The 26066-nt window shown below is 40.6% G+C and overlaps 1 protein-coding gene across 2 annotated transcripts; it reads left to right on the top strand.

The window, feature by feature from the left end:
* The first annotated feature begins 7008 nt into the window (after positions 1-7008).
* Positions 7009-22116, top strand: LOC134582387 (C-reactive protein-like). 2 transcript variants are annotated; one of them, XM_063438966.1, is made up of 4 exons: positions 7009-7079; positions 12834-12889; positions 20718-21368; positions 21855-22110. In XM_063438966.1, the coding sequence occupies exons 2-3, from the start codon at positions 12835-12837 to the stop codon at positions 21320-21322; spliced, it is 660 nt and encodes a 219-aa protein (XP_063295036.1). In that variant the 5' UTR covers positions 7009-7079; position 12834; the 3' UTR covers positions 21323-21368; positions 21855-22110. The 2 variants fall into 2 exon arrangements, with proteins under 2 accessions (XP_063295036.1, XP_063295035.1); XM_063438965.1 differs by having other exon boundaries at positions 20718-22116.
* The last annotated feature ends 3950 nt before the right edge of the window (positions 22117-26066 follow it).

The following is a 26066-nucleotide window of genomic DNA, read 5'->3' as shown; positions in this document are numbered from 1 at the left end:
AGTTAGTTATACTGGGTGGGTTTATATTATTAAAGGGACACTCCAGGCTCCCACACACGTTAGGTGCACTGTGTAGGTTAGGTTACAGTTAGTTATACTGGGTGGGTTTATATTATTAAAGAGACACCCCAGGCTCCCACACACATTAGATGCACTGTGTAGGTTAGGTTACAGTTAGTTATACTGGGTGGGTTTATATTATTAAAGGGACACTCCAGGCTCCCACACACGTTGGGTGCACTGTGTGGGTTAGGTTACAGTTAGTTATACTGGGTGGGTTTATATTATTAAAGGGACACTCCAGGCTCTCACACACGTTAGATGCACTGTGTAGGTTAGGTTACAGTTAGTTATACTGGGTGGGTTTATATCATTAAATGGACACTCCAGGCTCCCACACACGTTAGGTGCACTGTGTATGTTAGGTTACAGTTAGTTATACTGGGTGGGTTTATATTATTAAAGGGACACTCCAGGCTCCCACACACGTTAGATGCACTGTGTAGGTTAGGTTACAGTTAGTTATACTGGGTGGGTTTATATTATTAAAGGGACACTCCAGGCTCCCCCACACGTTAGGTGCACTGTGTAGGTTAGGTTACAGTTAGTTATACTGGGTGGGTTTATATTATTAAAGGGAAACTCCAGGCTCCCACACACGTTAGGGGCACTGTGTAGGTTAGGTTAGAGTTAGTTATACTGGGTGGGTTTATGTTATTAAAGAGACACTCCAGGTTCCCACACATGTTAGGTGCATTGTGTAGATTAGGTTACAGTTAGTTATACTGGGTGGGTTTATATTAATAAAGGGACACTCCAGGCTCCCACACACGTTAGGTGCATTGTGTAGATTAGGTTACAGTTAGTTATACTGGGTTGGTTTATATTATTAAAGGGACACTCCAGGCTCCCACACACGTTAGATGCACTGTGTAGGTTAGGTTACAGTTAGTTATACTGGGTTGGTTTATATTATTAAAGGGACACTCCAGGCTCCCACACACGTTAGGTGCACTGTGTAGGTTAGGTTACAGTTAGTTATACTGGGTGGCTTTATATTATTAAATGGACACTCCAGGCTTCCACACACGTTAGATGCACTGTGTGGGTTAGGTTAGAGTTAGTTATACTGGATGGGTTATTACTAAAGGGACACTCCAGGCTTCCACACACGTTAGATGCACTGTGTAGGTTAGGATACAGTTAGTTATACTGGGTGGGTTTATATTATTAAAAGGACACTCCAGGCTCCCACACACGTTGGATGCACTGTGTAGGTTAGGTTAGAGTTAGTTATACTGGGTGGCTTTATATTATGAAAGGGACACTCCAGGTTCCCACACGTTAGATGCACTGTGTAGGTTAGGTTAGAGTTAGTTATACTGGGTGGGTTTATATTATTAAAGGGACACTCCAGACTCACACACATGTTAGATGCACTGTGTAGATTAGGATACAGTGAGTTAAACTTGGTGTGTTTATATTATTAAAGGGACACTCAAGGCTTCCACACACGTTAGATGCACTGTGTAGGTTAGGTTACAGTTAGTTATACTGGGTGGGTTTATATTATTAAAGGGACACTCCCGGCTCACACACACTTTAGATGCACTGTGTAGGTTAGGTTACAGTTAGTTATACTGGGTGGGTTTATATTATTAAAGGGACACTCCAGGCTCCCACACACGTTAGATGCACTGTGTAGGTTAGGTTAGAATTAGTTATACTGGGTGGGTTTATATTATTAAAGGGACACTCCAGGCTCCCACACACATTAGGTGTACTGTGTAGGGTAGCTTATAGTTAGTGAAACTGAGTGGGTTTATATTAATAAAGGGACACTCCAGGCTCCCACACACGTTAGGTACACTGTGTAGGTTAGGATACAGTTAGCTATACTGGGTGGGTTTATATTATTAAAGGGGCACTCCAGGCTCCCACACACGTTATATGCACTGTGTAGGTTAGGTTACAGTTAGTTATACTGGGTGGGTTTATATTATTAAAGGGACACTCCAGGCTCCCACACACGTTAGATGCACTGTGTAGGTTAGGTTACAGTTAGTTATACTGGGTGGGTTTATATTATTAAAGGGACACTCCAGGCTCCCACACACGTTAGGTGCACTGTGTAGGTTAGGTTACAGTTAGTTATACTGGGTGGGTTTATATTATTAAAGGGACACTCCAGGCTCCCACACACGTTAGGTGCACTGTGTAGGTTAGGTTACAGTTAGTTATACTGGGTGGGTTTATATTATTAAAGAGACACCCCAGGCTCCCACACACATTAGATGCACTGTGTAGGTTAGGTTACAGTTAGTTATACTGGGTGGGTTTATATTATTAAAGGGACACTCCAGGCTCCCACACACGTTGGGTGCACTGTGTGGGTTAGGTTACAGTTAGTTATACTGGGTGGGTTTATATTATTAAAGGGACACTCCAGGCTCTCACACACGTTAGATGCACTGTGTAGGTTAGGTTACAGTTAGTTATACTGGGTGGGTTTATATCATTAAATGGACACTCCAGGCTCCCACACACGTTAGGTGCACTGTGTATGTTAGGTTACAGTTAGTTATACTGGGTGGGTTTATATTATTAAAGGGACACTCCAGGCTCCCACACACGTTAGATGCACTGTGTAGGTTAGGTTACAGTTAGTTATACTGGGTGGGTTTATATTATTAAAGGGACACTCCAGGCTCCCCCACACGTTAGGTGCACTGTGTAGGTTAGGTTACAGTTAGTTATACTGGCTGGGTTTATATTATTAAAGTGACACTCCAGGCTCCCACACACGTTGGGTGCACTGTGTAGGTTAGGTTACAGTTAGTTATACTGGGTGGGTTTATATTATTAAAGGGACACTCCAGGCTCCCACACACGTTAGATGCACTGTGTAGGTTAGGTTACAGTTAGTTATACTGGGTGGGTTTATATTATTAAAGGGACACTCCAGGCTCCCACACACGTTAGATGCACTGTGTAGGTTAGGTTACAGTTAGTTATACTGGGTGGGTTTATATTATTAAAGGGACACTCCAGGCTCCCACACACGTTAGATGCACTGTGTAGGTTAGGTTACAGTTAGTTATACTGTGTGGGTTTATATTATTAAATGGACACTCCAGGCTCCCACACGTTAGATGCACTGTGTAGGTTAGGTTAGAGTTAGTTATACTGGGTGGGTTTATATTATTAAAGGGAAACTCCAGGCTCCCACACACGTTAGGGGCACTGTGTAGGTTAGGTTAGAGTTAGTTATACTGGGTGGGTTTATGTTATTAAAGAGACACTCCAGGTTCCCACACATGTTAGGTGCATTGTGTAGATTAGGTTACAGTTAGTTATACTGGGTGGGTTTATATTAATAAAGGGACACTCCAGGCTCCCACACACGTTAGGTGCATTGTGTAGATTAGGTTACAGTTAGTTATACTGGGTTGGTTTATATTATTAAAGGGACACTCCAGGCTCCCACACACGTTAGATGCACTGTGTAGGTTAGGTTACAGTTAGTTATACTGGGTTGGTTTATATTATTAAAGGGACACTCCAGGCTCCCACACACGTTAGGTGCACTGTGTAGGTTAGGTTACAGTTAGTTATACTGGGTGGCTTTATATTATTAAATGGACACTCCAGGCTTCCACACACGTTAGATGCACTGTGTGGGTTAGGTTAGAGTTAGTTATACTGGATGGGTTATTATTAAAGGGACACTCCAGGCTTCCACACACGTTAGATGCACTGTGTAGGTTAGGATACAGTTAGTTATACTGGGTGGGTTTATATTATTAAAAGGACACTCCAGGCTCCCACACACGTTGGATGCACTGTGTAGGTTAGGTTAGAGTTAGTTATACTGGGTGGCTTTATATTATGAAAGGGACACTCCAGGTTCCCACACGTTAGATGCACTGTGTAGGTTAGGTTAGAGTTAGTTATACTGGGTGGGTTTATATTATTAAAGGGACACTCCAGACTCACACACATGTTAGATGCACTGTGTAGATTAGGATACAGTGAGTTAAACTTGGTGTGTTTATATTATTAAAGGGACACTCAAGGCTTCCACACACGTTAGATGCACTGTGTAGGTTAGGTTACAGTTAGTTATACTGGGTGGGTTTATATTATTAAAGGGACACTCCCGGCTCACACACACTTTAGATGCACTGTGTAGGTTAGGTTACAGTTAGTTATACTGGGTGGGTTTATATTATTAAAGGGACACTCCAGGCTCCCACACACGTTAGATGCACTGTGTAGGTTAGGTTAGAGTTAGTTATACTGGGTGGGTTTATATTATTAAAGGGACACTCCAGGCTCCCACACACATTAGGTGTACTGTGTAGGGTAGCTTATAGTTAGTGAAACTGAGTGGGTTTATATTAATAAAGGGACACTCCAGGCTCCCACACACGTTAGGTACACTGTGTAGGTTAGGATACAGTTAGCTATACTGGGTGGGTTTATATTATTAAAGGGACACTCCAGGCTCCCACACACGTTATATGCACTGTGTAGGTTAGGTTACAGTTAGTTATACTGGGTGGGTTTATATTATTAAAGGGACACTCCAGGCTCCCACACACGTTAGATGCACTGTGTAGGTTTGGTTACAGTTAGTTATACTGGGTGGGTTTATATTATTAAAGGGACACTCCAGGCTCCCACACACGTTAGGTGCACTGTGTAGGTTAGGTTACAGTTAGTTATACTGGGTGGGTTTATATTATTAAATGGACACTCCAGGCTCCCACACACGTTAGATGCACTGTGTAGGTTAGGTTACAGTTAGTTATACTGGGTGGGTTTATATTATTAAAGGGACACTCCAGGCTCCCACACACGTTAGATGCACTGTGTAGGTTAGGTTACAGTTAGTTATACTGGGTGGGTTTATATTATTAAAGGGACACTCCAGGCTCCCACACACGTTGGGTGCACTGTGTGGGTTAGGTTACAGTTAGTTATACTGGGTAGGTTTATATTATTAAAGGGACACTCCAGGCTCTCACACACGTTAGATGCACTGTGTAGGTTAGGTTACAGTTAGTTATACTGGGTGGGTTTATATCATTAAATTGACACTCCAGGCTCCCACACACGTTAGGTGCACTGTGTATGTTAGGTTACAGTTAGTTATACTGGGTGGGTTTATATTATTAAAGGGACACTCCAGGCTCCCACACACGTTAGATGCACTGTGTAGGTTAGGTTACAGTTAGTTATACTGGGTGGGTTTATATTATTAAAGGGACACTCCAGGCTCCCCCACACGTTAGGTGCACTGTGTAGGTTAGGTTACAGTTAGTTATACTGGCTGGGTTTATATTATTAAAGGGACACTCCAGGCTCCCACACACGTTGGGTGCACTGTGTAGGTTAGGTTACAGTTAGTTATACTGGGTGGGTTTATATTATTAAAGGGACACTCCAGGCTCCCACACACGTTAGATGCACTGTGTAGGTTAGGTTACAGTTAGTTATACTGGGTGGGTTTATATTATTAAAGGGACACTCCAGGCTCCCACACACGTTAGATGCACTGTGTAGGTTAGGTTACAGTTAGTTATACTGGGTGGGTTTATATTATTAAAGGGACACTCCAGGCTCCCACACACGTTAGATGCACTGTGTAGGTTAGGTTACAGTTAGTTATACTGGGTGGGTTTATATTATTAAATGGACACTCCAGGCTCCCACACACGTTAGATGCACTGTGTAGGTTAGGTTACAGTTAGTTATACTGGGTGGGTTTATATTATTAAAGGGACACTCCAGGCTCCCACACACGTTAGGTGCACTGTGTAGGTTAGGTTACAGTTAGTTATACTGGGTGGGTTTATATTATTAAATGGACACTCCAGGCTCCCACACACGTTAGATGCACTTTGTAGGTTAGGTTACAGTTAGTTATACTGGGTGGGTTTATATTATTAAATGGACACTCCAGGCTCCCACACACGTTAGATGCACTGTGTAGGTTAGGTTACAGTTAGTTATACTGGGTGGGTTTATATTATTAAAGGGACACTCCAGGCTCCCACACACGTTAGGTGCACTGTGTAGGTTAGGTTACAGTTAGTTATACCGGGTGGGTTTATATTATTAAAGGGACACTCCAGACTCCCACACACGTTAGGTGCACTGTGTAGGTTAGGTTACAGTTAGTTATACTTGGTGGGTTTATATTATTAAATGGACACTCCAGGCTCCCACACACGTTAGATGCACTGTGTAGGTTAGGTTACAGTTAGTTATACTGGGTGGGTTTATATTATTAAAGGGACACTCCAGGCTCCCACACACGTTAGGTGCACTGTGTAGGTTAGGTTACAGTTAGTTATAACGGGTGGGTTTATATTATTAAAGGGACACTCCAGGTTCCCACACACGTTAGATGCACTGTGTAGGTTAGGTTACAGTTAGTTATACTGGGTGGGTTTATATTATTAAAGGGACACTCCAGGCTCCCACACACGTTAGATGCACTGTGTAGGTTAGGTTACAGTTAGTTATACTGGGTGGGTTTATATTATTAAAGGGACACTCCAGGCTCCCACACACGTTAGATGCACTGTGTAGGTTAGGTTACAGTTAGTTATACTGGGTTGGTTTATATTATTAAAGGAACACTCCAGGCTCCCACACGTTAGATGCACAGTGTAGGTTAGGTTACAGTTTGTTATACTGGCTGGGTTTATATTATTAAAGGGATGATCCAGGTTTTTAAAACAAGTTGTAAGTCATTTTAATTCAATGGTGCAATTTCTAGAGATCTGACAACATAAATTCTGCATGTGAAAGGAGCAATCTTGACTTCAGTTTAGAGTCAGTAGTAAGACAACAATAACAAAACTGATAAAATGTTAAATTATAGCATTCGTTACAGGAAATCCTGTGTGGACTTTCCATCCCTGTAATAGGATTTTCCCAGGAAACCTGTTTTACTGTCCGTGTATAAAACAGCTGGACACAACGTGTCTCTAAATACATTGTCTTGAAATCCAACCAGGAAAAGTTCAAAGTTCAGAAACTAAATAATCTGGGCAGTAGACTCACAGGTGAGTGATGAAGCATTAACTTACAGCAAAGTGAATTCATTAGTTGTAGCGTTATGACCTGGTAACTTCAACAGGTGCCACCTCGCAGTACAATATTTTATATAAATTTAAAAATCATTGTGATAAAACAGATTTGTTACAGAGGAAGACTCGGTGATTATAGTCTCCTAGTCCTCTTCTGTGACAAGTCTGTTTTATCAGAATTATTTGTTCATTTCGTCATGTAAATTATATGTCATTTATATATATATGTAATCAGTTGTTACGTAGTCATTTCATAGCTTCAAATATATCTAATTATCTGTTCAATCCTCTTATAGTTACTAGACTTGTGAACAAAATGCGTTTCCGTTTTGGGCGATTGAATCAATCCGTGTGGGATTTAGCTCGTATTATTCATTGAATAAGACGCCACAGTTTTTTAGGGTGCAGATTAATGGGCATTTGATTTTTCTCATCCCAAATGAAAAGCAATAGTTATATTGGGGTGTCGCTAGGTCGCTTTGGGGGGAGGGCAGAGGGGACCATGGCCCTCCCTACATTATGCAGTGCACCCCCTTGTGACCCCCCCAATTGAAATTGAAATATGGAGCACTGAGTCTCCCTTCACAAGCTGCAGCCGCACTGTCACTGTGGAACTGTGTTCCACCCTTTTCCCACGAGTGGCCAGAGGGGGCATTGTGCTGGGAGGACTTCCTGCTGGGTCACAGCAGGAAGGGTCATTCTGTGTGGGGGAGCAGTCTGTGTGCGTGTGTATGGGGGGGCTGTCTGTGTATGTGTGTATGGATCTGTGTGTATGGGTCAGTCGGTGAGTTTGCATGGGTCTGTCTGTGTATGTGTATGGGTCAGTCTGTGTAAGTGCTTGAGCTCCAAGAGAGAGATCTCTCATCTTGTGACCCCCCCTGTACCCGATAGATAGGCAGCCTTCTCAACCACCACGGATCTGATTGTGACACCCCTTCCCTGCAAGGTAAGATTGGGTAAAGGGGAATATTTTTTTTTTTCGATTATTCAAGTAAAAGTGTAAAGCTCTTCCCTATTCCCACTCTCTACACTCTGAACACAGCACACCCTCACAGACAATGAACCCCGCAGATACAGTACACTCCCACCAACACAGAGTACACCTTTGCATACACACACAGCGCACCCCTCACACATATCATCTCTTCACCCACATACACACTTCTTCCCCACATACCTTCACCCCCACACACATATATACATACATACATGCTTCACCCCATTACACACCAAATCTCATATATAAATATATATATATGTACAATAACTACAGCTCCTTGATAAGCACACAACGCAACCCCAATACACATACACTCTCAATGAAGCCCCTAGATGCATAAGCACATACTTTACAGGCCCTTTCAGCATACACACAGTCTCAAAAACTCCTCTACATGAGCGTGTGCACACACTACAGCCCCTAGTTACACATAGTACACCATTAGCAGACTCCTCTATACACACAATTCACCACAGCACCGTCTAAACAGCATGGAAAATTATCTTGCATCTCCTGAAAAGGTTTTCCAGTTTTCGTGAAAAGGTGTCTTGCATGTAATAAGGAAGGCACAGCGGTGGGACTACAGGGAGTGCTGATGCTGCGGTTACACCGGGGCCCATCGAGTGGCCCTTGCTATTAGGGCCACCAAACGGGCCTGTGTCTTCAGGGGCCCAAAACGGATTTTGCACCAGGGCCCACTCTATGTTAGTTCCACCACTGTGCAGCAGTTTTCCCCGGCACACACGCTCTGCCCCTGCATGGAAGATTGCCTCTGCCCCCAATCTCTAACTGAGACACACATTGACAGACATACACACATTCTGACAGACATACAGTGACAGGCACACACTCTCTGACTGAGACACACACTGACTGAGACACACACTGACGGAGACACACACACAAAGTGAGAAACATACACACATTTTCTCAAACACTCACAAATTGCTATTTTTATTTAAATTCACCCAGCCTCCTTACCTTTGGGAGAGCTGAGTGGATCTTCCCGTGGCGTCCAGTGTGTCTCCTCTCAATCTCCCTGCAGTTTCTCTCTGCTCCCCTGCGCGCTCTCTGTAGTGATGCCAGGAACGGAGTGACATCATGTTACTAAACAGTGTGTAAGGGAGCAGAGAGGAACTACCTGAAGGCTACTGCTCCCTCGCGCGCTGTCTCCATGCTCCCCACGGCAGCCAGCTTTAATGTTTCCTATGCAGCTTAGCAAAAAGAATTACAAATGCCAGGCACCAGGGCAAAATGTATAGTTGCCATGGTGACCTTGCGCCTTGAATTTGTTGAGCCCTGTGTATGTATGTGTGTGTGTATATATATATATAGTCAATACAATAATAAACAACTATCTGCGCACCAGTCAAGCCATAAGACTTGCTTTTCCCACAGAAATCACGAATTTGCAGTGATGTTACTGCCGCAAAGGATTCTGGGTGGGCATATGCAAATTAGTTTAACAAAGAATCGCATATTTGCCTCATTCCATTTTAAACATGGATTCCTTTGAGTGTTGTTGGGCTGCTGAAAAATCACCACAGAGTCTCATAAACCCTTACGCTGCCATGGACTTACGCCCTAAGACGTTTCTCCTTTCCTTGTCTCTGTCTAAACTCAGCCACTGGGAATACTCAAAAAGTCACACCAGTTCAGATAGATTATCAATAAAATATATATATATATATATCACACGTGCTCACCACATTGGGTAAAAGAGTATATAAAATATAATTTACCCTAATGGGAAAATAGATGGTAAGAAGATCTTCTTTAGATAAACATACAGAAAATACAATCTAAAAATTGGGACAATAAATAGCAAGTAATGGTGCAGGATTGAAGACACCAGAAAAAGCGCAAATTTTGAACCTTAGCGTGGGGTCATTTTTCCGCTAGCTTGTACCAAGTGTAGTGGTAATAAGCATTTGTTTCTGCCTTTTTGACACACAAAGTGAGTTTGCGCAGTATATTTTACAAACCTTATGCATGCTATGACTGTATGATACTTCATATGTTGCTCAGCTATGTGGTCTGAGTACAGCAATACCTCCATAATTACCTTTGCCAGGTATATGTGGACATGGAAGGGGCACATTTGACACACAGTCATTCCAGGTTTTTTTTTTCAAACTTTGAATATTTACACTGTGTCCATGTCCCATTTTAGCAGGCTATATAATCCAACTACCCCATAAAGGCATACCATTTCTTAAAGAAGACATCCCAGGGTATTTCAAAAGGCATATTTTGAGAACAGGGGGGAAGAGTCAGCGCTAAATAACAGATAGAAGGGCAGCAACCCAAAAAAGGGAATCTCTCAAGACCCTAATAAAAACAAAAAATGGAGATATAACAACAAGTGGGCCTAGGTAAAAAAATGATAAAAAGTCTCGCTAAGACAACAGATTAAAAAAAGGGGGTGAGATCCTCAGGAGTTGATCCGTCAGGATAAAAAAAAATATTCATATAAAAGTCATATAAAAGTCTCACTAATATATCAGGATAAGGTCAGGAGTACAGCAATACCCCCATATGTACCTTTGTCAGTTATATGTGGATGTTGTTATATGTGGATGTTGTTATATGTGGATGTTGTTATATGTGGATGTTGTTATATGTGGATGTTGTTATATGTGGATGTTGTTATATGTGGATGTTGTTATATGTGGATGTTGTTATATGTGGATGTTGTGGATGTTGAAGGTGCACATTTGAGATGCAGTCATTCAGTTTTTTTCTAACTTTGAAGTTTTACGCTGTGTCCATGTTCCAATTTGGAGTAGTTTAGTTGGTTGGTTATTGAAACTTTCCCACAAACACATACTATTTATTAAAGAATACACCCTGGGGTAATTCAAAAGGCATATTTTGAACCTTAGCGTGGGATAATTTTTTCTCTAGTTTGTTCCAGGTGTAGCATTTTTAAATGTATTTTTTTACTTTTTGAACTTTTTTTGCTTATTATTTTTTTAAAAACTTTCCTAAACTTTCTTAAAACTTTTTTTACAGATTTAACATTTCTATAAGCTTTTCTTTTACCATTAACCCCTAACTAGCGGTAAGCAGCACTAACTGTAAATTCCCCAATGTCCCATAACTCCCACCCACCACAGATAGCAAAATATATCATTTTACAATATTTAAATTGCTTACTTAAATAAATTGAACCCCTGAGGGTTAAAAAAAAAAAAAAGTTAACCCTAAGGGGTTAAAAAAAATTGGATCACAGTATAATACTCTGATCTGTAATTTGATCGCTGTAGGTTCTGATCCACTGGCAGGGAAGGGGTTAATTTTAATTAGGACTGGGTAATGGAGGGTGGGATTTTTGTAACTTTTTTTAAAATGTTATTAAAACTTTTTTTTAAACTTTTTTTTAACGTTAACCCCTAGCTAGCCTAACACCAACTCCCCACTAACTTCCACCCACCCCAGCTAGCTAAATATATTATTTTAATATATTTAAATTAATCAAATAAAATTAACCCCTGAGGGTTACAAAAAATAAAAGTTGAAAAAATCAGATCAATGTAAAATGTATACCCTGCCAATTGATCACTGTAGTCAGTGATCAATTGGCAGGGAAGGGGTTAATTTTTATCTAAAATGGGTATAGGGGGGTGGGATTTTAAACTAACTTTATTTTTATTTTTTTTACACAGGCAGAAGATCATCACTGATCCATCTCCCTGCACTTCACACAGAACCCGGAAGAGCAGGGAGGCGGATCGTGAGTCCCTACAGCACATGTGCTCGCTCTGACAGCTTCGGCGATCGCGGGTTAACTTTACCGGATCCAGCACACTCACCTATCGACTAAACAGCAACTTCAATTTTGAGAGATTTTATTAGTTTTTTTTTTTTTTTTAAAACACCTAATCTAGGCAAAAATAATAGGGGTTTAGTTACATTATACGATCATACATTGCATAAGCCTGCCACAACATCAATGTACCCCATCTTTGGCAGGTCCTACACTAACAGCCTAATGTCTGCTCTTCTCTATATATATATTCTATATCTATCTATATATATTTTTATTTCTATATATATTTATATATATGTTATAAACGCACATATACACATTTTATAACTGCCCCCTACTTTTATCTCTGGCCCCTTATGTGCCCCGTCTAAGTATGAATCCGGGAATCGCCACTGAGGTTATATGGTCAGTTCTCTATGTCAATTATATGGTTACTTGGTAGTTATGGGTTAGTTCCCTCATACATGCCATTAATAATTTACTAAAACATCCAATTCTGAAGTATTCAAACGTTCAAATAACCCTGAACAGTGAAGTGTTAATTCACTTAAAAATACATAATTATATGCATGCAGGTTTTCATTGTGGGTAGTATATCTACCGAACAGTTTTTTTTTTTTTTTTTTTGTTTTTTTTTTTTGTATTTAGACAGTAGATTGTCCCTTTAATTTGTTATTACACCCCAAATCATCATTCATAGCATACTAACACCTCCAGTCTCTAAATGGGACTTGTATAGAGTCAAACTAAGAAGAAATACAATCTCCCATATCAATGAAATAAATCTCTTATATTTTTTTATTGAAATTTTGCAAGACACATCACAGTTAGCTGTTTATTAAAAACCCTCACAATTAGAACCAATACCTAGTTATCAGATAAGGTGCCGTTGTTACTAAGATAGGAGTGACTTCATGGGAACTAAAAAAGCTGAACTGATGGTGTGTTTTTTTATTAGGATGCAGCTTCAATTCCTGTTCATCGCATTTTTCATGGGATCTTTCGCAAAGAAAGGTAATTAAAAAAATAAATCTTAAAAATTTAAACTATCAGAGATTATGCATCATTTCATATCTAACAAATCCATCATCACCCGATTTAATAAAATGTTAATAATTTTATTATGTTCTGTCTGGTTCTTATAATTTCTGGACAGGTTTATGTAAATTATTAACGACTTTTCAAGCCTTTCTGGGTATAAATTAAATTTATATAAATCAGCCGCGCTCCCAATTAATCTAAGTATTCGGACAAGTAATATTTTATTGGATTAATATGGACTTGATTGTGCGATTAGTTCCTTTAGATGCTTAGGCATAGAAATCTTGGGCGACCCCACCAAATAAGTGAAGGTAAATGTCCTCCCACTATTAAAATATACTAGTAAAAAACTGAAAGAATGGATAATGAAAGAAGTCTCGTGGCAGGGGGAGAATTAATATCAACAAGCCCTATAATGGATTTATCTCTTTTTATATGATCCTTGTGCCCTGTCCGGTCATCTGGCTAGATTTGGTTTAATTCCCTTTTACTGAATTTATCTGGCTTGGTAAGCGCCCTCATATTAACACAAGTCGTCAAGTCTTGAAATTAAATCAAAGGGGGTTAAGAATTCCTTGGATAAAGGACGATTGGAAAGCTTGTTCCCTTGCTCATATTATCTATACTCATTTTGGTAATGATGAAACAAAATCGAAATATGCATGACAAAAACTGGCAAATTAAATGAAGAACTGAGGATAATATTTTGGCGAAACAAAAGAAAAGCCCAAAAGAAAGTCCACTGTTTAAATTTAATGGAAGTCCACTATAAACTTTTAAGTAAATGGTATTTAGTCCCAAGTAGGCCGTCGAGGATCTACTGTAGTGTTCCAGATAGATGCTGGAGATGCTCTAATCAGAAAGGACATTTTACGAACATATGGTGGGATTGCCAACCCGTGCTATTTTTTCGGAATATGGTGCATATTAAAATTCAGATTTTACTTAACAAAACGTTAGAATTCCACTCCAGCTTTTATCCTATGTCCATCCTCAATGATTATTATACATATTTTAGCTGCAGCCAAAATTATAGTAGTTAGAAACTGGAAGATGAATCTCGCTCCTTGTTGGCGTCCGGTTAAAGAACAACCTATTTCATAAATTAAAATGGAGATGGGTATCTCCAAGTCCTAACATGCAGATTATAAAAACTGGTTAGAATCCATTGAGCAATTATAACATGCTATTTCTCCCCCAGGCATTATTATTGTTAATATTTTGAATCCGCTAATTATGAGGTTCTCCTCTTGTGCTCCATTCCAGCCTCACCCAGTTTTGTCTTGTTGTCTTTTATTATTTATAATTATTCACAATTTTATGGAATGTGGATTTGAGTTTTATGTTTCTCATAGTATTGTTAAGTGTACGTATACTGTGCTAATCAATAAAAATTAAAGACATAAAACACAATGTTGATCATTACTTTGTTATTTATTTATTTATAAAATATTTTACCAGGATGGATACATTGAGATTTCTCTCGCTTTCAAGTATATCCTGGGTCCACAAAGCATTGCATTGTTACAATAGGATACAATAAAATACAATATACAAACTGTATATATATATACAGTATCTCAGAAAAGTGAGTACGCCCCTCACATTTTTGTAAATATCTTATTATATCTTTTCATGTCTTTTCATGGGAGACATTTCCACTTTTTTTTTTGTATTGAGGTATGCTAAATATCGTGCTAGTACTGGATCAAAGGTTATAGGAGGTGGGAACAGCTGGGGAGAGCATTCTACTCTGGTAGGGTGGGAGCTTCCCAGAAATGCTCTTATGCACAAGGCTGGACAGATTAAGAGTGTGTCAGGATTCTAGCCATAGCCAGTTTAGCTCTTTTAAAGGGACACTCCAGGCACCCAGACCACTTCTGCCCATTGGAGTGGTCTGGGTGCCAACTCCTACTACTCTTAACCCTGCAAGTGTAATTATTGCAGTTTTTTTTTTTATAAACTGCAATAATTACCTTGCAGGGTTAACTCCACCTCTAGTGGCTGTCTACTAGACAGCCACTAGAGGGCACTTCCTTGATCATAGCACAGGAAACCTGTGCTAGAGCGTCCCTGGATGTCCTCACGCTGTGTGAGGACCTTCAGCGTTGCTCATTTCCCCATAGGAAAGCATTGATCGCCCCGGCCGGTGGGTGGGATCAGTCTCGCCCACCGGCCTACGCAATCACTAGGAGGAGCGGCGGCGGAGGGAGAAGCAACGGATTGTTTTCCTGGCACTGGAGTTTCCTTTTAACATGTCACAATGGTGGGTAAAGTTATTACATTCTAGTACAAAGCGGCAGAACATATTATATAAAGTATTACGTTTATTAAGGTGGGTTTGCGATGCAGGTGCATACACGACATCCCCATAATCAATGACCGGCATTCACATTTGTTGCCTTGCTGTAGGGATTAGGCAGGATTTGTTTCTGTACAGGGAACCTAGTTTTGGGTAAAGTTTTGAAGATATTTTTTTAAATGTGAAGGCCAAAGGATAGATTGGTATCTAGCAATATACCTAGATATTTGAAAGAACAGACAGTGTGCTATTTGAATTTGTTCTGATACATAGTTGTTGATTTTGTTGTCTATGTAATTTAGGTACAGTTCCAAAGATGAAGAGTTTGTTAACCGCTATCCACTTTTCTACCTCTGTGAATTGGTTTTGGAGCACAGTCTCAAGCTGCGGAAGATTGGGTTTATTAGCGTAGATTACAGTGTCGTCTGCATACATGTGTACAGTTAAGGATTTGCAGACATTAGGCAGATCATTTACAAATAATGTGAATAGCAGGGGGCCGAGTATGGAGCCTTGGGGAACACCACACGTGACTGGTAGAGGGAGGGAGGCGCTATCAGAAATGGCCACATATTGCAATCGGTCTGAAACATATGATCAAAACCAGGTTAGCGGACGATCACCAATGCCTGAGTTTTTATGTTTTTGCAAAAGAATGCCATGTCTACTGTGTCAAATGCATTGGCAAAATCAAGGAAAATAGCTCCAGTTGAGTCTCCTTGTTTCATGCTAATTTGGAAACTTTTAAGAGGGCAGTCGAAGTTGAATGATTTGGCCGAAAGCCTGATTGATCACGGGTCCGATAATGTGATAGTTGATAATATTCACATAGTTGCGTGTGGACGTATTTTTCCACAATTTTTGACAATACCGGGAGCAATGATATCGGGCGATAGATACTAAAGTATTGTCACCACTTTTATAGATAGCTACATGTTTTGCAGTCTTCCAAAGTTTGGGTATGTTTCCCGACACTAGGGATTCATTGATTAGGGTAGTGACAGGCTTAGCAATTGCTGGCGCACTGAGCTTCAGCAACATTGCTGGGATTTAATCTGGTCCACACTGGTTTTTATTTTTTTTTTATTTTTTTTTTATTCTTTATTTTTGTAGTGCTTATAGACGTAACAAGGTGCACATGCGGTACCCCAAAGGCAATCCACATGCTTTTGCAAACATTAAGTACAGTTAGGTATATAACAGTTTTTGCACATTTTTAGTATTAATTTGAGTAAGATCAGGATGTAACAGTGCGTGTAATTATTCTTGGCATAGTAGGTGCAATCTAAACAACTGGTTTTACATTAACGTCTGGCTACATTGGTTCTGTCATGTTATGTTGAAGTCGTTGACTTCAAAGTGTATGTTTAAAACTATAGTTAGGCTTAGTCTGCGCGTCTGTCGATCTGTTAACATCACAAATGCTGCATACATAAGGGTTCACGTGAGTACTACTGGTTGGCATTAAGACTTGTCTACATCGTTAAACAACATATTATACTAGGTCGCGCGTTTGTTGGTTCTAAGCCGTGGCAGGAAACATAAAAATTAAGAAAAAACAACAGGCCATATAATAACATCTGACCACATGAATTGTATTATATACTGCTTATGAACTTAACTTTAAGGTGTATGTTTATAGCTATAATCAATCTTAGTCTGCACGGTAACTGATCTGCTGACCTTCTAGATTATGCATGTATGTACGTAGTGGGGAATCGCGATGCAGCCTAGAACAAAATCTAACCCCATTAAACCCCCCAGTAACGACAGACCACTTAGTATGGATGAAACAGGCCACAGCATTTATTATGACAAACTAAATTACTGCATAACACATCCATAACTTTATTTATTAGATCTCTTCTTTTCTGTAACCAAAACATTAGACATAAATAAGCATAAATTAACATATATACATATATAACTCCACCCATAGTGTTATACAGTGACCCAACCGTCCTTGCCAATAAAACCTGGAGTGGTTCCTAATCACCACTCCCTCTCACCTCCCCCCTCGTCATAAAAATCATATATTTCCAATGCCTGCCATCAGATATCACCTTATCCACGCTCGATGGGCACGAGACCTCAGGCAACCTAAAGTTTAACCTTTAGAGCAGGGGAGGTTTGAGACCTTAAAAAACTTGTTCATCTCATTCCATCTACTTAAACGTAACCTCAAACTCAATTGGCAAGGACATACCCAAGGCTAGCTGTGACGAAACGTACTATAGGGTGGGCGGGAGGGAAGCTGTTTGCTGGCCCGAATCCCAAGTGGCACTGAGGTAAGACCTCCCCCACACTGTCTTACACAGAACATAATCCCACCCACAGACTCTTTTCAACCAATGCTATGCATCTATCCCCACACTCCTACATGTGCCCTTGTCCGCTTAGCTGCGCTATCTCCCCAGGGCCTTATGTTGCAATTCAAGTGAATACTGCAGGCTAGTACTAGGGGCTGTCTGCGACTCTAATGTACAGGTTATAGTAGGTCGCTCATTTGCTGGATTCGTGCTGTAGCAATAAGGGTAATGAAATTAAGATGAAGATAACACAACATTCTATACAATAACTTCTAATCACATGAATTCCTTTGAGTGCTGCTAGTGTAATCAGCTCCAAAGTGTATATTTAAAACTGTGTCTAGGCGACATACAAGGTCTGCAGAGCATGTAACAGTACTTTTCAAGTCAAGGAGAATATCGTTGCATTCGGGTATTACTAGCGTGTGTCAGGCCCAGTAACATGGAAGTAAACCATAAATGAAATGTCAGTGAGAAGCTTATGCGAAATGTATCCTTAGCATACGTTAGCAGGTGGCCTAATGCAGTGCTAGTGTATGTTATAATTCGTGGACCTTGTGTGTATGGTGTGCTCTGCTGATCAAGACCTGCTTGGAGCATACCTATGTATGCTGGGTATAGGGAAATGTGTTAGTCTCTTGGCCGCCTGCCCCCATGGTGTGGTTAAATTGTTAAACCGTGAGATAAATAAACGGAGAAGTGAGTGCATCTGAACTAACTGGTAGTGACTTGTGTTCCGCTAGTGTGGGTAGTTTAGCCGTGCTGTATATCCGAGGAGAGACTAGGTGCCAGGGGGTAAATAAAACCTAGGATGCCTTAGCTAGGATGCGGGCGTGCTGCCGTTGGGCGACCACTTAAGGCAGGAGCCTACTAGTTACCTCGTGCCGGAGCAAGCGGTGGGCCAATAGCAAGGGGTGTTATGATTAGCACACACGGTGTGAGTGCAACAGGTGAGCAACAGGTGATACGAGTTACGGTAATGGCTGGGCCGCAATCAACTAGCAGTGAGACATTAATAGGAGGCATGCAGGAGAAACATAAACAGTTAAATCAATATTAAAATTAAGATGATCGGAACCAAAAATAACACATGGAAACATTAGTCAGGCCTGCAGTATGTGGGTTGCTTGGCCTCGTAGTATCGGTCACTGAAACCCGGGCAGGGTGTTAAATCTCTGCATTCCGGTCATGTGGTAACTGTTGCATATGGGTCGGGTGTTAGTCCCTGTGGTACAAATGGGGTTGTTCGGGATGGGTCCCAGGTGCGGTTCGGGGGTGGAGTGCTCTGGCAGTGTGGCGGCGTGAGGGAGTCTCGTGGTAGGCCCAAGGCCTGCAGTAGCTGTGCTGCCTCGCTCATGTCGCGGATTTGGTGGGAGTCTGTACCCTGATGAATGGTTAGTGTGTGGGCTGGCTGCCATCGATATTGGAGGTCCCTTTCTCGTAGGAGCGTGGTGAGTGGCCTGAAAGAGCGCCGCCACGCTAGGGTGTCGCTCGATAAGTCCGCAAAGAAAGACAGTGTCATGCCCTCGAATTGGAGTGGTGGTTTTCCCCGTAAGGTGGTGAGGATTGCCGTCTTGTCTTGGTGCGTGCGGAAGGCCAGGATGATATCCCTGGAGGCTGAAGCTGGCGCTTTGGGTGAGATGGGGATTCGGAAGATACGTTCAGGGCCCGTTCTTTCAGCTTGAGTGTGTGACAGTATGGTCATAAGCAAGCGATTAATGAGTGGTGGTAATGCCGCTGTGGGTATTGCCTCAGAGATCCCTCTCAGTTTAATATTATTGCGCCTTCTGACATCCTCTTGGTCCGCCATGCGGCGCTCCATGCTCCGCTGCTGTTGTTGTAGGTCACTCACGGTTTTTTGGAGTTCCCCAATGTCTTGGGTGTTCTTTGTGGAGGTGGTTTCGAGGGTGTCCATACGGGTCGTCAGGCCTCTCAGGTCCCCCCTTAACGCCAATATATCTGCCTGCAAGTTGGTTTGAAGATCTGCGAGCAGTTGTTTCAGGATCAACGTGGTTACCGGAGAAGAATCCGGTGAGGGTCTGTTAGGCTGTGGAGGTATTCGTGGCGCCGGAGCTGGAGTGTATTCTTCCCCCGACAGGTCATCGGAGAAGTCTGAGCAGCCTCCGTGGAGCGCCGCCATGTTGTGCCCGCTGGCGCCATGCGCTTGTCTCCACATATCTCCTATCGTAAGCCCTGGGGTGGCTTTGTCTGCGTTGATTTTCTTTGATTTGCGACCCATGTCGTGGGGGGTGTACCAGGGTTCCCGGTTCTGTTCTGGGGGGTACACAGTTTGGGTGTAATGTCCCGGTTTTCTCGTTTGGGCCTAGGAGCTCCGATTTGGTGTGACTGCTGTCTGCTGCGGCTAGCTGGTTTTTATTTTTTAATTATTAAAATGTTTATTAATGGCACTAACAGGCACAGGTCTAAAATTGAATGTATCTAAATAAGGATTTTGAAGATTTGGCAGGGCCTGATCTTTATTTGTGGTCTGAAAATGAGTGTCATTCGTTATCTTAGCAACCAGGAGGATTAGCACATCCAACAAAGTAATTATTAAAGGCATTTGCTACATCTATAACACCTGTCTGCTGAGTCTATCCGACAGGGCATTCACCAAACTCTACATTTTTTAAAATTAAACTAGAATTGTAAAATTGAGGCTAAAATAACTGATTTGGATAAAAACAATCCATGTCAGTTGTAGGCATAGCTTGGCTATTTTTTTTAGCTTTTATTTTGCAATTTGGGCTTAATTTGATAAAATTCTTAATTCACCGAATAATGCTGTATGTGTTTTTTTTTTCATTCCTATGCCTAAAGAAAATGAGAAGGTTTTCTCTATAACACAGTTTTGTTTGTGTAAATCTCTGTAGTTTTCCTAACAACAGATATTAAATATGCAGAGAATTGACATTAGTCAGCCTAGAATAGAGTTCTGGGCTACCTAAGTCATGTGTGCCTGAGTGCAACTACCCCCCAGCACACAATTAATAATAACAGTGTTTCAAGGAGAACCTACCACCATGACCTCTTCAAAAAGTGGTGATGGTGGTTTGTATATATATTTTTGTTCTCTGATTGTGTCTTATGTTACTGTAGTTAAAAGGCAACTGATATTCTGAATAGTGAATTTTATTTTACAAACTACAGAAAACCCTTATGTCTCTTCTTTCTTTTTTGTCATTTCTAGATCTAAACGGGAATGTGTTCCTGTTTCCCAGGCAATCACCATCGTCCTATGTCACATTGAGTTCAAATTTGTCACGACCACTGAGCAAATTCACTTTGTGCCTGAAGTTTTACAGCGAACTAAGCAGTCGATATGGTCTCCTGACCACGTCCACGTCTGAATCAGAAAGCAATGATGTGTTCTCACTTTCTGTAGTCCCAGGATCCAGTTCATTGCTCTTTACCATAGGCAGTGAGTCTCTATATTTTAAAGTGGCTCTAGATACAGGTAACTGGATAAAAACCTGTGTGTGTTTTGATTCTGATAGCAAAGTGATGCAAGTATGGGTAAATAACCGTGCCTTAGTGCGAAAAGTTGCAAGCAGGAATTTCTGGAGTGATACACAAATTGTGATGAGTCTAGGGCTGCTTAAATATGCAGGTCAATATATATCATTTTATTCTTTTTTGGGCGAAATTAGCGATGTGAATATGTGGGATTATGTTTTGCCCCCATACAGCCTTAAGCAAGATATTTTTACATTTGCGGAAGGGAATTTGATAAACTGGAGCAACCTGGACTTTGATATTCAGGGAAATGTTATAGTCCAACCGAGTCTCCAGTGAGAACCTTGTTCAAGCCTTTATTCTCCATGATAAGATACAGTGGAACCTAGGAACTCGAACTTAATCCGTTCCAGAAGGCTGTTCGAGTTCCGATTTGTTCGAGAACCGAATCAACATTTCCCATAAGAATTAATGTAAATTTGATGAATCCGTTCCAGACCCCCAAAATTACAGCATTTTAACACACATTTTACAGTTTAATAATGCCTTACATGCATAAAATCATAAAGGAAAAAAATGATAAACACAATGTACAGTAAATGAAATTAAAATGTAACTTCACTTTACCTGTAATGATGAGAGTTGATGGTGTAAGTGGAAAGGAGAAGATATATTATTCTTGGTTGGGGATATATAACTGTTCTTCTTGCATTTAAATGTGTCTAAAGTGTGTCTAATTGAACATGTTTGTGGCATGATTTGTTTGGGTAGCGAGGATCGATCACATTTTTTACTAAAAATTTTTGTTCGACTTCCTAATTGTTCGAGAAAGGGACTGTTCGAGTTCCGAGGTTCCACTGTAATTACCAACCTATATACAATCACCGATCTCCCTATTTCTGCCCGACATCTCTTGAACTTATGCGATACCTTGGTCAAGGTTAGTCACTTAATTGGTAATTTTTTAGTATTTAAAAGGGAACTTTAAATACAGGCAGAAATACATAAATAATAATAATGATAATAATAAAAAATAGTAAGAATTGTGAACCCTTTTCATAATTGTTCAAATGTACTTTTTTACAATTTAACATAAAAACAGTGGTTTATTATTACTTGATAACAGAGTAACTGTTTTATAGTCTCTGTGTGTATTATTTAATAAAGCTTACACATAGGTAAATACCCTTTATCATTATTTATTTATTTATTTATTATTGCCATTTATATAGCGCCAACAGATTCCGTAGCGCTTTACAATATTATGAGAGGGGGATTTAACTATAAATAGGACAGTTACAAATAAACTTACAGGAACAATAGGTTGAAGAGGACCCTGCTCAAACGAGCTTACATTCTATAGGAGGTGGGGTGTAAAACACATTAGGACAGGAATTTACAATCAAATAAGGTGGGCTGCCCTTTTGGAGAGGGCAAGAGACAGGTATGTGAGGTAAGGGTTAGTCTTGGAGGCCATAAGCTTTCCTAAAGAGATGGGTTTTAAGGCACTTCTTAAAAGATGCAAGACTAGGGGAGAGTCTGATGGCGGTAGGCAGGCTATTCCATAGGAAGGGAGCCGCCCGCGAGAAGTCCTGCAAGCGCGAGTTGGCCGTACGAGTGCGGACAACGGACAGGAGGTGGTCACGGGCAGAACGGAGAGACCGAGAAGGGACATACCTATGGATCTGTGAGGAGATATAAGAGGGGCTAGAGTTGTTCAGTGCTTTATAGGTGTGAGTTAGTACCTTGAATTGACTCCTATAGCATACAGGAAGCCAATGTAAGGACTGGCAGAGGGGTGAGGTGTGAGAGAAACGACTAGAGAGGAAAATCAATCTAGCAGCAGCATTCATTACGGACTGTAAGGGTGCAGTACAGCTATTGGGGAGATCATTACATCTCCTTACTTATCCTTGCTCTATGTGGATGGTCACTTAGATCAGAAGCGCATATATATCCTACCAAAAAAACAGGCGAATAATGAAATGTTAGTGTACATTCACATTCTGAAATCATGCACCAAATATCTCAAAAATGCACTCTGGTGAGGTTTCAGAGCTTCAAATTGTGCATGGTGATAATCAACAATAGGACAAATCTACCCCACTGTCTCATCTTAACCTGACATGGGGATCAATAAACCTTCAGTTTACTTTACTTTATCTTATAAAAGCATTCGTGTATGTCATCCACCTTAAATGTTAAAAGGTTCTCTATAAACTCACATGGTTCAGAGCCTTCGACAAACTCTAACAGCTCAGCATTATGGGAGGGATTCCCTTAAATGTTAAAAGGTTTTCTTAGACTTTGATTGACATAATATGCGAAAGGAATCTGTTTTGTGTTTCTCTACATTCATACATGTGACGAAATGCCACCAGGGATGATAAAGACTGTCACCTAGACTGGGGGTCAAGCCAGCAGCTACAGAGACCCCAGCTGGACTGACCTACGAAAGGCTTGACCAACCAGGCAAACTCTCTGACCGTGCCTCCAACTCACAGGCAGGTATTTATCCCTCTGCACGCGCCTCCGTCTCCCAGGCAGGTATTGATCTCTCTGCACATTAAATTTACATTAATTACCCAGGCAGCTAGGGACCCCTTCTGCCTGTCCTGCTTCTCCCAGGCTGGCATCGACCCCTCTACCTGTCTTGCTTGCAACTATTACCTTTACAAAGGCATTTACAAAGGCGTTTGAGGCTCTCAGGCCCTTTCTTGATACGTCCCAGGGATCAGAGAATAATGCAGCCAGCAAGCAGGTCCAAAAACTCTGCTACTGGATAACTTAAGCAAACCAGACAGGATACAGTTCCCAATGGAATTAACACACAATGTTTTATTATGAACAAAGACAAGCCTTTGGTGACGTGTCCTTAAACACGTAGTGAAAACCATTTAAAATGCAAATATATAGAACATTGGAGAACAAGCAATTATAATTAATATGTGAAATATATTATACAAGTAACTTTTTCAAACACAATAAATAGCAGCAATATAATTATTGAATTACTCGATTGGTTGCACTAATTTGCATACCAGCATTATGTAAATATACACATTTCTATTCAGTCTGCAGAGGGCACTGCAAAGTTATCACAATAGCAATAGATCGTTCGTACATTTATTGCTGCTGTCACAATAAACATTACACGAATCTGTGTGGGTTCACTGACACAGAATGTACATACTTAACTGTGTCAATGGTTCTAAAAAAATAATGTCAGAAGAGACATTGTGGTAAGTCATGGCAGACTTAATGGGAAACAAAGTATCATGGAAGGCGTAGTCATATTTTTGGCTATAGCTTTGTAGTAAGGGCATAAGTATTGTTTACCCCTTAAGAATGGAGGCAATTGTACAAGTTCTGACCAAAACAAAAATTAAATGAAACCTAGAATTTGTGCTATATGTCTGTTTAGCCAAAATGTACTTCTTCATTTTAAGTGCACCCACACTTACCCAATCATTCAAAATGTCCAGTGTTTTTTAGTAGCCTTGTAGTCACAAATCCTGGCCAAAGTTAGTGTTCGTGTTTGTTTTTTGCATTTTTCACACACAAACGTTTTACTGCTCTAATACATTCATATTTGTATTCAGTGATGTGTCACAGTAACCCACATGTACATGTTTTATGGGGTTTTGGGAAGTCACAGGGTCAAATATAGGGCTTGCCCATTTCAGTTTGCCAGATTGGTTTGCTGGACCTATGTTGCCTTTGAGACTATATGGCAGCTTAGAAATACGATTTACCCCATTTTGACATACCAGTTACAAAAATAGACAACCCAAAGTATTTAAATGGGGTATGTCCAGTTTTTTTTAGTACCCAGTAGTCGAACAGTTTTTATGAGAGTTTAGGAAAGTTACAAGGTCAAATATACGGCTTTAAAATGAGATTCTCTGGTATTTCTGCCTGGTATAGGCAATTAATAAATAATATATTAATACAATAATATAATTATATATATATATATATATATATATATATATATATATATATATATACATATATATATATATACACTGTGAGTGCAGCTATCTCTATGGATATATGGATAAACAGAGCCCGGGCTTTTTAGCACCTAGCACTTAAGGGGAAGTGGAACAAAAGATTTACTATTGTTGTGTGTGTAAAACAATCAAAAACCAGCACCATAGGTCATACTATTGAAATCCCCTTGTATCCTACTCATAATAAATGGTGCCCAGTACAAGTTTTTGACGCTTATTTTCTTTCACTTCACAAACAAACTCTACAACCTTTGCTCAAACTGCATGGAAACATTCTGACTACAACAAAATTGATGCTTTATGTACGACTACTGTTGACTAGGCTCAGCCTAAACCCCTATCATTTCTCAGGTCACTCTTTCCGAATTGGGGCGGCATCTACAGCATCTGCTAATCACGTACCCACTCACATTATCAAGGTTGCTGGAAATCCTCAGCCTACACACTCTACATACCTAATCCCGTTAAAGAATGAAGACAAGCTTTCTGTGACTTATCTAAATAAATAAAGTTGGTTAACCGTATTACATCTTATGGTATTTTCTTTTGCCCACTTTTATTACAGGCCTACTGCTTTGTCGGTTCCAGCCCACCACCGACTGGTTCCAAGTCATTGATGTTATGGTTATTATATGCTAGATTTCTGTATACGGCTATATTGCCCTGACAACAAATTTGAAGGCTTGGCCTGTAGTTGTGGGAGGGGCTTGAATTCCCTTTAAAAGGGCTGCCAATCCACTCCCACCTTACCGTTGCTGGTCTGGCGAGTCACCCCTCCCACCACTCCCACTATTCATAAACACCCTCTAAGGTAGGCCCACTTTTATTACAGGCCTACTGCTTTGTCGGGTCCAGCACACCACAACCGACTGGTTCCAACTCATTGATGTTATGGTTATTATATGCTAGATTTCTGTATACGGCTATATTGCCCCGACTACAAATATATATATATATATGCTACTGTCTACATTACATTGGAAACCAATGAATATCGGAATACGCTATTATCGGTCTCCAGTTTTCATTTACAACACTTCAAGGATCCACTTCCCATATCTCAATTT

The sequence above is a fragment of the Pelobates fuscus genome, chromosome 13 (genome assembly GCF_036172605.1).
Source record: "Pelobates fuscus isolate aPelFus1 chromosome 13, aPelFus1.pri, whole genome shotgun sequence".
Taxonomy (NCBI): domain Eukaryota; kingdom Metazoa; phylum Chordata; class Amphibia; order Anura; family Pelobatidae; genus Pelobates; species Pelobates fuscus.
Note: the sequence above shows the minus strand (reverse complement) of the source record. Positions and strands in the feature narration are given on the sequence as shown.

Excerpts from the sequence above, each read along its gene's own strand:
- LOC134582387 (XM_063438965.1), top strand. The coding sequence starts at position 12,835 with ATGCAGCTTCAATTCCTGTTCATCGCATTTTTCATGGGATCTTTCGCA. Across the intron at positions 12,890-20,717 it reads GGGATCTTTCGCAAAGAAAG|ATCTAAACGGGAATGTGTTC; the intron begins GTAATTAAAAAA and ends TGTCATTTCTAG.